Below are 13,240 nucleotides of genomic sequence, written 5' to 3'. Positions count from 1 at the left end.
GTCGACATTTTTGAGAAAATAAGCTTCAAACTTCAAACTGCTGCTGGTCCTTCCTAAAGGTGGGCGTCACTTCTCCCTCTGAAACATCACCACTGACCTCTGACCTCTGACCTCTCTGTTCCTGTGTTCCCGTTTCCAGTGTCGGATCTGAAGAAATACTTTGAGGCAGCCGTCAGTCAGGACTCAGGAATGAACAGGTGAGTTCAGAGCTCGCTGTACTTTCATACCAACACATCTGAACACTCTCAGTTTGACCTTTGACCTGTCCGTGTTAGGAAGGAGAGGATCGCCCGGCGCCTGGAGGGGATGGAGAGCGAGGCTCCGCCCACCCTGCTGCCCGGCGGCCTGGTGGCCAACAGGATGCTGGAGGAGGACGCCCCCCGCTACACTCGCGCCTCCGACCCCTGTGAGCCTCGTGTGATGGGTAAGCACGGCCACATTTACCTAAATTCACCAAATCCGGTGGACTTGTGTGTCACACCGAGACGAACCGAAAAGTGTCTCGGCATCGTGAATTTGTTTTCGTTGATCGGTGTGACCGTATCGTGGCGGCCATTTTGGGCGTCTCGCCATGAACCTGCAACTGACTAACTTTTATGTACATATTCAGATCTTCCACAAACATTACATCTTTGACAGCAGTCCCGCCCTGAAGACACCTGATAGTCATATTCCATCATAGTTGTAGCGCCCCCTGCTGGAGACAGGAAATGAGACAAAAATAGCGACTTTAAGCGGGGATAGGCGGCCCCTCACGCTGCACGTTGGGGAGCCGGCTTCGGGGAGGCGGCGTGCGAGCGCTGGCAGCTTCAATTTAATTACATTTTTAAGTTTTTGTTCGTGCTTGCATTTTGTCAGTGATGTGTTTTGTTGTTGTAGTTTGTGTCTTATGCATCATGTATGTTTGCACTTCTGGTCGTTATGATAACGACCTCGTTACATAAAGAACGTTGTTTCCATGCTCCACCACAGTGCGGCGCTACAGCCGAGAGGATCTGGAGACTCCGCAGCAGCAGGTGACGTCTCCAGAGAGATCGTCTCAGGTCAAAGGTGGCGCCGGCCGCCCCGACCCGGTGTTGGTGTACGTGGACCCGGTGACGTTATCCAGCTCCTCCACGCCCACGTCGGGCTCAGCGGAACCGTCGGGTCTGAGCTCCAAGGCCGAACGCATCGCCCGCTACAAAGCGGAGCGCCGCCGTCAGCTGTCGGAGCGCTACGGCATCCTCCTGGATCAGGAGCCGGACATCGACTGCACCCCGCAGCTCCGCTCCAGACGGGATACCGACCCATCGGACCGACAGGCCGCAGCCAGGGGGCCGTACCGCGCCGGAGTGGGCCGAGTTTACATGAAGACACACCCAGACCCTGCACCTGTTAACACGTCGAGCCCCGCCCACTCAAACCAAGCCCCGCCCCCTGCTCCAGAGAGACCCAGCAGGTTTTCAGAGCGGGAGCGAGCGATGAACATGGAGAACTTCCGGCGTGGAGGAGCTCCGGAGCGCTCTGTTGCCTCCAGGACCCAGGAGCAGCACCAAGACCCCGCCCACCATGAGCCAAGCCCCGCCTCCACCAGGGACTACAGCATCGCAGCGGTGCCCAGCTCCCCTCGCACCGCCCGCCGGGCCTCGCTGCCTTCCACCCGCTACGGCATCTCACCCGGAGACCTGTTTATCGAGCAGCAGGCGCAGAGCATCCTCAATCGGCAGGGGTGAGTGTCCTCCATCCATCCAGTGGTCAGAGGTCAGAGGTCAGGGGTCAGCAGTTATCAGGACATGACCTGACAGCAGAATCTGGAACGTGAAGGAAGATGAGATCTGAATAACCAATCAGATCTCATCTTGTGTTTTGACCTTTGAACTCTTGAAACACTTTATTTCCTGCATTAAAACCGTTGATGTCTGTTTTTATATGACGACTCTGATTTCACTGTGAAACCGTGTCTTCTGACTGTGTCCTCTGACCGTGTCCTCTAACTGTGTCCTCTAGCCGTGTCTTCTAGCCATGTCCTCTAGCTGTGTCTTCTAGCCGTGTCCTCTGACTGTGTCCTCTAGCTGTGTCTTCTAGCTGTGTCCTCTGACTGTGTCCTCTACCCGTGTCTTCTAGCCGTGTCCTCAAGCCGTGTCTTCTGTCCGTGTCCTCTGCCATGTTGTCCTCAGACTGTCTCTCCGTCTGGTCGGTGTTTATTATTTGATATAAACTAAGATCTTCTCCTGCTGCAGCTGAAGGAGTTTTCAGGTCTTCTGAAGCTCTGAATGTGTTGAAGACACCGATGAGGACACAGCTGGACGGTTCAGAGATGAGTCCCCGGGACACTCTTCACTAGTGAACTATTCAATATTAAATCTCAGTAATTCTTCCTCTTATTATTATTATCACGTCAAACTTTCATTTCTAACCTCGTCCAACATTAAAACTCTCGTTCATGTGTTTCATCGGAGCTTCAGAACTTCTTCAGGATGTTTGATGATAGTTGGCAGAGTTCAGCAGGTTCACTGACTCTGGATCAGTTCCAGGAAGCTCCTCCAGCCGGGTCCAGCTGAGAGGTGTCAGTGACCCGGAGACCTGCTGACTCAGCACTCGTCAGCGAGGCTCAGATTCTGGTCCGTTAACCTGTGACATCATATCGAGTCTTTTTATTTTATATGCTTTTGTCATATCACGGTGAATCTTTGATTTTGTCTGTCAGCTGTTTTTAAAGTCAGCTGACCGGTGAAGCTGAAGGTACGGCGTCACGTCTGGGTCATAATTCAGAATTGCACACAGAAAGATCCACTGATGTGTTTCTGATGCGCCTTTAAAATGCATGTTGCTTTATTTTATATTTCAACTCTATTAGTATTAATTTTATACATTTTATCAGTTCTTATGCATTTTATTTCTATATTTTTAAATGTTCCTTTAAATCTGTTTTTATGTGAAAGACTGCACATAAATCACTTTGAGCTGCATGTCTTGTATAAAAGGTGCTAAACAAATGAATTTTATTAACATCGTTATTATTATAAATATGTGAATTTAAAAGTATTTGTAAATTTCAAAAACATTTCTGCATGAGGTTTCATTTATTTACAAACTGTTGAACTTTTATTTTGTGAACTTTGCTGCATTTGCATGTTGGATCATCAGAAGTGCCTCAACAATTTACACAACATAAATATCCAAAACAATGTTTTAGAAAATTACAAATTATTCTAATTACATGTATTTGTGGATTTAAGTTCAGTATTTAAAAAACACAAAATATTTGTGTGTTTAGTGAATGTTTCTGTGTGCGAACGTCCTGATCACCTGCCAAAGCTCCTCAGCTGCCCGTGTTAGCGTGTGCTGCGGCAGCTTTAAATCCTGCATGCGTGTCAGATCAGGCCGACGCCGGCCGGGACGTTGGGCTTACTGCTCCACAATGAGATTAGTGCAACCTTCGGCTCCCAGGGGTCAGAGGTCGGCAGATGAAAATAGTTTGACTTCCTTTTTTTGGCAGGGAGACTTCAGAGGGACTCAGATTCAGACATGCGCCCCCTGGTGGAGGATCAGAGACGTGACGCTGTTTATTAAAATTTATAATCTTTGTTTTGGATGTTTCAGTTGAATCTAAATATTTCCTGTCTTTGTTACGACGTCTCACTCGAGTTGGAAACTAAAACATGTCTTCTTGTTTTTGACCAGCAGCCTTTATGTGGCATGAATACGAGTTTGGTTCTGAGTTCAGAGAGTTGTGCAGCTCAGTAACTGGTCCTTCCTCTCCCCAAGAATCCGGGTCAGAGAGCGATTGTCCCGGGACGAAACCGTCCAGCAGCCTCCTGACTGGAGTCCGGACCCGCAGCAGGCTAACAGAACCCGGACTCAGTCCACCCAGAGGACGATTCCCCAGCCTCAGCCCAGCCCGGGTCGCCATCTCGCCCCCCCCTCCTCCTCAGAGCACCAGCAGCCCGGCCCGGTGGACTCTCAGCCCTACATGGCCATGACGGCCTCGGCACCAGCTGCCAAACCGTCCGGACCTCCGGAGGCTCAACCACGAAGACGAGTGAGCGCCGACCAGGTCTACGCCGCCCACAGGGAGGCGCGGCTGGAGGCCCGGCAGGCGCTGAAGGAGGAGGTCCAAACCGAGGGGCTGCTGAAGAGCAGGAAGGCGGTCCTGCCCTCGGAGATCCGCAGACGGGAACGCAGCACGGACGACCCGCTCAGAGGACAGACCGACGACGTGGACCGGCAGAACTACAGTCCAGAGCGCAGGAGGACGAGTTGGGGCGAGGAGGACCGGGACAGACCGAGGGACCGAGGGAGGGACAGACACGTGGACAGGATCGGAAACAGAAGACAGCATCTGTCCGTCCATGACGGTCCAGAGCAGAGGACATTATGGTCCACCTCAGGACACCCGCAGCATCCGTCCTCGGAAACCGTGAACCATCAGGAGGTCCAGATCCACGATCCACAATCTTCGACACAGCAGAACGAACCCAGGAGGAGACATCAGGACCCTGAGAGACATCAGGAGACTCAGAGACATCAGGACCTTCAGAGACATCAGGAGACTCAGAGACATCAGGACCTTCAGAGAGATCAGGAGACTCAGAGACATCAAGACCCTCAGAGACATCAGGAGACTCAGAGACATCAAGACCCTCAGAGACATCAGGACCCTCAAAGACATCAGGACCCTCAGAGACATCAAAACCCTCAGGGACATCAAGACCCTCAGAGACATCAGGAGACTCAGAGACATCAGGACCTTCAGAGACATCAGGAGACTCAGAGACATCAAGACCCTCAGAGACATCAGGACCCTCAAAGACATCAGGACCCTCAGAGACATCAAAACCCTCAGGGACATCAAAACCCTCAGAGACATCAGGACCCTCAGAGACATCAAAACCCTCAGAGACATCAGGACTACAAGCTGCAAAGACAGGAGCCTCTGATTCTCCAGGACTCCCAGAAGAACTACACATCCATCCATCAGGACCAAGACGGTGTCCCTGGGAGACAGCATCCGTCTCCATCGGTCCACCAGAGGTTGGACTCGGCCGTCTACCTCCTGAAGGGTTCCTCGGTGCCTCCGGCCAAACACCGGATCCTGGAGACGAGCGGAGGACCCAAACCAAAGATCCGGACCCGCTCCATGTCGGACATCGGTATCAGCCAGCAGTCTGCCGGGTACCGTACGGAGAGGACGGCCAGCAGGGAGGCGTCCCGGCCTGTCCCTCTTCCGGGGACGTCCGGCGGGGAGACGGGCGCCCTGGACACCCGGGTGTCGGTCGCCCAGCTGCGCCACTCGTACCTGGAGAACGCCAACCGGAAACCGGAGTTGTAGGTTCACCGGCATGGACTCTGTAACGGAGTGTTAGTGAGCTGATCAATATCCTGGTTCTGGTTCTGGTTCTGAAGCATGAAACGTGTGTTTTTACTTTGTTTGTGTAAGTTGCCGTCAGTTCTCCTTCCTGTTGTCTGTCTGGCGGTCATGTGCTGCTGCATGTTGATGACATCATCAGGTCACGATAAGCTCAGCGTGTGTTTTTCTAACCTGCTGAAACATCTGGACCGGTCCGGTCCGGTCCGGTCCTCTTTGTTCTGACTCTACGTGTGCTGTCCGTTCTCGTTGTCCTCGTCGCTCCAAAGTGAGACGGTTAAAGTCGACCTCTCAGCCGCGGAGGGCGATGCTGCTAGCGGCGGCGGCGGCTGCGATCGGGACCGAGGCGTCCGGAGGCCGCGGCGCTACATCAACCCCGGAGACAGCCGCATGTCGGAGAGGTTCAGGACGCAGCCCATCACCTCCGCAGAGAGGCTGGAGTCTGATAGGTACAGCAGGGGGTCTCCGTAGCAACCAGCAGGAGCATCCTCGCAGTGATTTAATTTACAGAGAATAAAACGATCGGTGGGCTGAAGGAGAACCGTTCTGTTTCTGTACATTCTTTCATTTACATGTTTGATGTTTCTGCAGGGCGCGACTCAGCCCGTCACAGCTTCAGGATGTCGAAGGTAAGAACAGTCAGTGGTTCCCACCTGGTCCCAGCTGGTCCCACCTGGTCCCAGCTGCTTGAATGAGAGCTGACTACTGATGTGATGACGTTAGTTTCTGTTCTGTGGACTTCAAAATAAAAGTTTGAATAACTTTTTTAATTCGCACACACATCTGCGACCCACTTTTGGGGTCACGATCCACCAGTTGAGAACCACTAGTCTACGATGTATCTGCACAATACATATATATATATAATTATAGTATTTAAAGACATTGATGATTCTCTCTTTTAATCAGCAGATGAAGAAAAACTGGATGACAGAGCGAAGATGAGCGTGGCGGCGAAGAGGTCTCTCTTCAGGGTACACTTCCTGTTTACATCCCACATGATTAATATCTCATGTTTAAACCTTCTGTCATGTCGTCATCACCGCCGTGTTCCACCTCAGACGTCTCATTACGGTTTGTGCTGATGTTTCCTGACATGTTCGTTCAGGAGCTGGAGAGGTCGTCAGAAGGAGGTGTTCCCAAACCGCGGTCACGAAACGCAGCCGTGGAGAGACGTCTGAGGAGAGTTCAGGACCGCGCGCTCACTCAGCCCGTCACCAACCAGGAGGTGGTCAGCGCCTCCAGGTGGGCCTCACTCTAAACTTCTGTCTTTAGTCTGGCCCTCCTCTTTGTTTTGTGCTTTTCTCTGTCTCCTTTTCGCCACGTCTTCTCCTTTCAGTCCTTTGCACACTCGCGTCCACATTCATGTCAATCAAGTCCCCAGCAGCAGCAGTGGGAGGGGCATCAGGTGGGCGGGGCTGCACTCTTCTGTGTGCATGTGTTGTACTTTATACTTCCTGTACTTACTGGACCTCAGTGGATGTAGAAGTCAGGAATGAGGTGCAGTGCAGTTTTGATGAATGAATTTCATATTAAACCCAAATATGTTTACTATTTTGTGCACCGATGTTCGTTATGAAGACATGAAGTTTTATTTTCAGTGAAAAATGTTCTGTTTTAAAGCAGAAACATTTTTTGAACACCTCTCTGTCTCCCTCTGGTGGCTGCAGTGCAGATGTGCTGCTGCAGTTCACCTCGTTATTTCTGCTCCTTCGTGCAGCATTTCTTACTTGCAGTGAAGAAGTAGGTTACATATCTGGTGCAAAGGTCAGAGGTCAGGCCAGTTAAAGCCCTCTGCATGTTCTGGGTTCAGGTGTCTGTTTACCAGCTCAGGTTTAAATCTGCAGAACCGCTGCAAACATTCAATGCTTTATATGACTATCTGCATAAGAACTGCATAAAATGTTCAGTCGTGAGGTAATAAAAAACTAGTTTGTACTTCATTTTATCACCTTAAAATAATAAAGTCACTGGAAATGTATCGTTTAATTTGTTTAAGACATAAAAATGTTTTAATTATTTGAAATCAAATCAAAGACTGACAGCCGTCACTCATCACTGACGTCCCCCTGCCCCTCCCCCAGCGTTCAGGCCTCGTCTCAGCCAGGCTCAGCGGTCCAGGACCAGAACCAGGAGGACCAGGAGACCCAGGAGCTCCAGAAACCGGCTCCTCCTCCCGAGGTCGACGGCCGGGAGCTCGGTCCCGACCAGCCCGACCTGTCGGCGCTCAGTCTGTCCGAGAAGATGGCTCTGTTCACCCGGCTGGCCCAGACCACGGGACCGACGGCTGAGGGGACGCGGGGGGACACCCGGCAGCGCCGAGCCAACGCCCGGTTCCAGACTCAGCCCATCACCCAGGGAGAGGTGCAGCAGGTACAGAGGAAGCACTGCAGGTCGCTCGTATCTGGAGGGAAACTGTGGCGCTGCTTCAACACAAGTTGGGAAGAAACTAAAAATAACAACAACAAAAAAACTGCTGCAGTTTAAAGAGGGGAACCTCAAAATCTAGAAAAATAGTTCCAATCCTTTGAAATATTGCAGACAAAAGATTTAAAGAGGACATGTTGTGGCTGCAGGTGAAACCAAATGATTCTGATAAACCAGTGAGGAGCTCCTTTAGACGCTCGGAGCATCAGGGAGGACGTCCATCAGCTGTTCACAATTCATGTAACAGGATATGACATCACAGAGACCATCAGGTCACCTCCTCGCCAGCGTCTGCGTGTCGCAGTACGTCGGTGAACTCAGTTTATTCTGCTTCTCATTCCAGACGGTTTCACCTCCAGAGCAGCGATAACATAACAAACATCTCACTTTGACAAACAGATTAGTTTCCTGTTGAAGTCAAAGCATCATGTCGTCCACTAAACAGGAAGTACATCTTTACTCACCTGTCGTCAGATGCTTCAGGTAGATGTTTTTGTGGGCGTGTCCTCAGCAGCGAGTCACAGTCCTTGTTGTCCTCACAGGAAGCTGAGCGGCCGCTGTGTAACGGCGACATAGAGGCCGATCAGGGAGAACACGTAAGAACCAGACCGCCTCCTGATTGGCTGAATGAGCCCTGTGCTGATGGATCTGATTGGTTCAGTGTTTGTGTATTTAATATTCGTCGTGTCCCGGTGTTAGACCTGCAGCATGTGATCAAGAGCTTCCTGTTTGTTTTCTGTGCCTCGTTGTGATTGGTCGATGCGTCGATGACATACTTGTTCGCTGCACAACAAGTATGAGAGCTGATAGTTAGTTTGACTCCGCCTCCTTCTGAACACCTGGACAAACCTGCAGAACAATAAAAACATGTGGATGTGGGACTGAGGAGGAGCGTGGCCTTCATCAGTGTGTGGTGGTTAACGATGCTGGAGGGACAGGAAGTGATGTCATACAGTAACATTAGTGAGAACAGTGATGCAGCTTCAATGTTTTCTGTTCTTTAAGATGTATTACAGGTAAGTTATGTTCCTAATATGATATTTCAACCTCAGTTAAATGAAGAATAAATTAGATTTATTTCTCTGATCACGTCACTGTTTATTATTTTGGTGAAATCTTGTCTGAAAACACATTTTTAATAATATCAATGATGTCATCCAGGTGTCATCAGCTCCACTTCATCAGTTATACTGATGGTTCAGAGAATCATAAAAATCACATGTTTATTAATAGAAGCGGTGGTTTCATGACCAAACTTGTCCAGTCTGCTTCCTTCCTTCCTCTCTGTCATCCTGATTTATTCCTCCTCCCTCCCATCCATCCCATAATCTCCTCAGACTCTGTAACATGTCGTGACTCTGTCTCTTCCTGCAGCTGATAAATGGAGGCAACCTGAAACTGGAGCCGCTCTCCGCCTCCCTGATTCGATCCGTGGCGGCCGTCGCCTCCCAGCCCTCCGTTGCCACGGTAACCGTGACACCAGCCACCAGCAGCGACAGTCTCCATGTAGGGAAGTCCACCGCTGTCCCCTACATCCCTGCCCAACAACAGTCCTCCAGCAGCGCCGGCGTCCACCAAGAGAGGGCGGTGAGGTACTTCTCCATGACCAGGAGCCGAGACCCGGGACTCCCTGAGACCGGGTCAGACTCCTCCCCTCTACATCCTGAGAGCAGAGAGAGAGGAGGAGCCCCTCCTGATCACTCCTCCTCCTCCTCCGCTGATCACAGGCAGCACTGGCAGGAGGAGAAGGAGGAGGAGGAGGAGGTCAGGGGGAGGCAGCAGGGAGGAGCCACAGACAACAGCCATAAGAGAGAGACACACTCCCCCAACAGAGAAGGAGACCAGCATCCTCAGACTCAGATCTTGTGGTGGAGGGGGGAGTCAGAGAGAGCAGACGGAGGAGGAGGAGGAGGAAGAGGATGCGACCTGAGGGAGGCTGCAGCACCTCCCGCTTCCTTCACACAAGACCAGGAGAGAAGCAGCGGCCAGAGCCAGGGAGGCGTCTCAGGTAGGAGGTTCGAGAGGGGGGGGAAGAGGAGAGGAAGAGGAGAGGAGAGGAGAGGAGAGGAGAGGAGAGGAGAGGAGAGGAGAGGAGAGGAGAGGAGAGGAGAGTACAAAGAACAGAGACAGGAGGTGACAGATAGCAGAGGTGTTCATGACTGTCCTCCTCCTCCTCCTCCTCCTTGTCTGATGCAGAGTCTCCCATTATGGCCGCTCTCTCTCTTTCCAGCCGCTGTGTTTGACTTGGTGTCTCCGCCTGCATCTAATTAGCATATTTCACCTTGCTGCGCCCTTTGTCCTGTGGACCGACCAGCTCCCTGTCATGGCCCCTTTAGGGGCCACGGGCCCTCAGCACCACTTTACGGATGTGGGTCAGCTGAGCACAGTGAAATGGACCTGACCTGTTTTATCTCATTGAGAGATGTTAAATATAGCAGGTAGAGGACAGAGAGGACACAATGGACGCCTGCCTGCCTGCCTGCCTGTGTGTCTGTCTGCCTGTCTCTCTGCCTGTGTGTCTGTCTGCCTGTCTCTCTGCCTGTCTGTCTGTCTGCCTGCATGCCTGCCTGTCTCTCTGTCTGCCTGCCTGTCTGTCTGTCTGTCTGCCTGTCTCTCTGCCTGTCTCTCTGTCTGCCTGTCTCTCTGTCTGTCTGTCTCTCTGTCTGTCAGTCTGTCTGTGGATCGTCCATCAGATCTTATTAGGATTTAATATAGATATTAATTGTGTAACTGCAGTCTTCATTACAGCATCAGAAACTCTCAGCAGAGCAGCTTCCGTCTGACCAATCAGAGAGAAAATAGAAATATGGTCATCTGTTGCATTAAAAACACTCGTTATGTTTTTGGTTTCATGTCTCTGATGAGATGTCAATCATGTCTCTCAAAACTGTTCTTCTCTTCCTGTCTTCAGAACATCTGTCCCCTCTGAGGCCTCTGGTTGCTAAAGTCTCCTCCAGGACTGTGTCTCACGTCTCCGGCGTCCAGCCGCCTCCTCAGACTCTTCTTAAACCTGACACTCAGCTGGCCCCTCCCCCGACGCAGCCCAAACCTCCATCCTACATCCAGCCCCACTCACAGGCCCCGCCCACCTTCTCCAAACCCTTCACCCACTCCCTGCAGGCCCCGCCCAGACCTCAGGTCTTTGTCCAGCCCCTCCCCAAACCCTACCTGCAGACGGCCCCCCAGATCCCCCCGCAGACTCCCCCCAAACCTCAGTCCTCCCCCCAGATCCCCCCCCAAACTCCCCCCAAACCTCAGTCCTCCCCCCAGATCCCCCCCCAAACTCCCCCCAAACCTCAGTCCTCCCCCCAGATCTCCCCCCAGACTCCCCCCAAATCTCAGTCCTCCCCCCAGGTCCCGCCTCAGACTCCCCCCAAACCTCAGTCCTTCCCCCAGGCCCTTGTCAAGTCCCGGTCCCTCCCACTGGACCACAGCAAGGACTTCAGCCCGCACAGCGTCCACTCTGGAGACCGTCTGTCCCCCAGCGAGGACGGGGACGGACTGTCTGACGGCATGTCTTCCAAACAGATGTCCATTAGGGAGAGGTGAGTCCTCTGTCTCCTCCTCTGTCTCCTCCTGCGTCTCTGCAGACCGAGCAGCTCCAGTCTGACCTGCTTTTACAGTCCTGGACGATGTTTTTATTTCGACTTTCAAGTCTTCATAGATTAAATAAATGATGTCTCCTGTCAGGGTGGCTCTGCTGAAGAAGAGCGGCGAGGAAGACTGGAAAAACCGGATCAATAAGAAACAGGAAGTGGTGAAAGAGGCATCCGGCGAGCAGCAGCAGTGGGAGACAGAGCAGAGTGACCAGAAGGTCAGTCCAGTCATATCGATCACTCACATTACCATCACCATGACGACCATAACGCCACGGAGAGAAGGTTCAGTCCTTAACTATCAATCGGATCAATAATCCTGCATCAGTCTGTAAATACAAACATCAGTCTGTAAATACAAACATCAGTCTGTAGTTACAAACATCAGTCTGTAAACACAAACATCAGTCTGTAGATACAAACATCAGTCTGTAAATACAAACATCATACAAACATCAGTCTGTAGATACAAACATCAGTCTGTAGATACAAACATCAGTCTGTAAATACAAACATCAGTCTGTAAATACAAACATCAGTCTGTAGATACAAACATCAGCCTGTAAATACAAACATCAGTCTGTAAATACAAACATCAGTCTGTAGATACAAACATCAGTCTGTAAATACAAACATCATACAAACATCAGTCTGTAGATACAAACATCAGTCTGTAAACACAAACATCAGTCTGTAAATACAAACATCTGTCTGTAGATACAAACATCAGTCTGTAGATACAAACATCAGTCTGTAGATACAAACATCAGTCTGTAAACACAAACATCAGTCTGTAGATACAAACATCAGTCTGTAAACACAAACATCAGTCTGTAGATACAAACATCAGTCTGTAAATACAAACATCAGACTGTAGATACAAACATCAGTCTGTAAATACAAACATCAGTCTGTAGATACAAACATCAGTCTGTAAATACAAATATCAGTCTGTAGATACAAACATCAGTCTGTAAACACAAACATCAGTCTGTAGATACAAACATCAGTCTGTAGACACAAACATCAGTCTGTAAATACAAACATCAGTCTGTAGATACAAACATCAGTCTGTAGATACAAACATCAGTCAAACACAAAAATCAGTCTGTAGATACAAACATCAGTCTGTAAACACAAAAATCAGTCTGTAGATACAAACATCAGTCTGTAAACACAAACATCAGTCTGTAGATACAAACATCAGTCTGTAAATACAAACATCAGTCTGTAGATACAAACATCAGTCTGTAAACACAAACATCAGTCTGTAAACACAAACATCAGTCTGTAGATACAAACATCAGTCTGTAAACACAAACATCAGTCTGTAGATACAAACATCAGTCTGTAGATACAAACATCAGTCTGTAGATACAAACATCAGCCTGTAGATACAAACATCAGTCTGTAGATACAAACATCAGTCTGTAGATACAAACATCAGTCTGTAGATACAAACATCAGTCTGTAGATACAAACATCAGTCTGTAAATACAAACAGTTTAGTATTCTGCGGGGGACACTGCCTGCTTTAAACGCTGGACTGTGATCCTCCTGGCGGTCTCACCACTAAACCCATTAGAAACAATGACCCCCCCCCCCCCTCCAACCCTCCTCCTCCACCACCCACCTCTGATGGACCCCTTCCCTCTGTTTAACCCTTCAGGAGGACGCGGTGGTCTCTCAGGACTGCTCCTCCGTGTCCCTGTCTGAGCAGCTGTGGGTAAGACAGCCCTCAGCCAATCAGCTTGGAGTGGCATCTGTGTCGTCCAATCACAGCGCTGTCTGAGTGTTGCGTGAGGCTGTTCCTCCTGAATCTGCTCTGTACTCACAGTTTCTAAAAGAATGCAGTGCTTCTTAAAACCCT

General features: G+C 50.3%; 1 protein-coding gene across 10 annotated transcripts in view; it reads left to right on the top strand.

Annotated features, from left to right (window-relative positions):
* Positions 1-13,240, top strand: part of LOC138626885 (supervillin-like) — a 40,215-nt gene that overhangs the window by 9,740 nt on the left and 17,235 nt on the right. For 8 of the 10 annotated variants that reach the window (XR_011311331.1, XR_011311330.1, XM_069708850.1 and 5 more), the window contains 14 exons: positions 140-197; positions 276-424; positions 973-1,708; positions 3,748-5,307; positions 5,617-5,796; positions 5,939-5,976; positions 6,257-6,321; positions 6,456-6,592; positions 7,432-7,720; positions 8,317-8,370; positions 9,149-9,782; positions 10,686-11,319; positions 11,465-11,588; positions 13,040-13,096. Coding sequence is in view for 8 of the 10 variants with exons in the window: in XM_069708850.1 (XP_069564951.1) it covers positions 140-197; positions 276-424; positions 973-1,708; positions 3,748-5,307; positions 5,617-5,796; positions 5,939-5,976; positions 6,257-6,321; positions 6,456-6,592; positions 7,432-7,720; positions 8,317-8,370; positions 9,149-9,782; positions 10,686-11,319; positions 11,465-11,588; positions 13,040-13,096 (4,715 nt within the window). In the remaining 2 variants the exon portion in view is untranslated. The remainder of the gene's footprint in view (positions 1-139; positions 198-275; positions 425-972; positions 1,709-3,747; positions 5,308-5,616; positions 5,797-5,938; positions 5,977-6,256; positions 6,322-6,455; positions 6,593-7,431; positions 7,721-8,316; positions 8,371-9,148; positions 9,783-10,685; positions 11,320-11,464; positions 11,589-13,039; positions 13,097-13,240) is intronic. The other 2 variants (XM_069708851.1, XM_069708854.1) reach the window with 2 other exon arrangements.

The sequence above is a fragment of the Brachyistius frenatus genome, unplaced genomic scaffold (assembly GCF_029030835.1).
Source record: "Brachyistius frenatus isolate BFR_SWC_R1_liver_20210118 unplaced genomic scaffold, ASM2903083v1 Contig_79, whole genome shotgun sequence".
NCBI classification, from domain to species: domain Eukaryota; kingdom Metazoa; phylum Chordata; class Actinopteri; family Embiotocidae; genus Brachyistius; species Brachyistius frenatus.
This window is presented reverse-complemented; position numbering and strand designations above follow the sequence as displayed.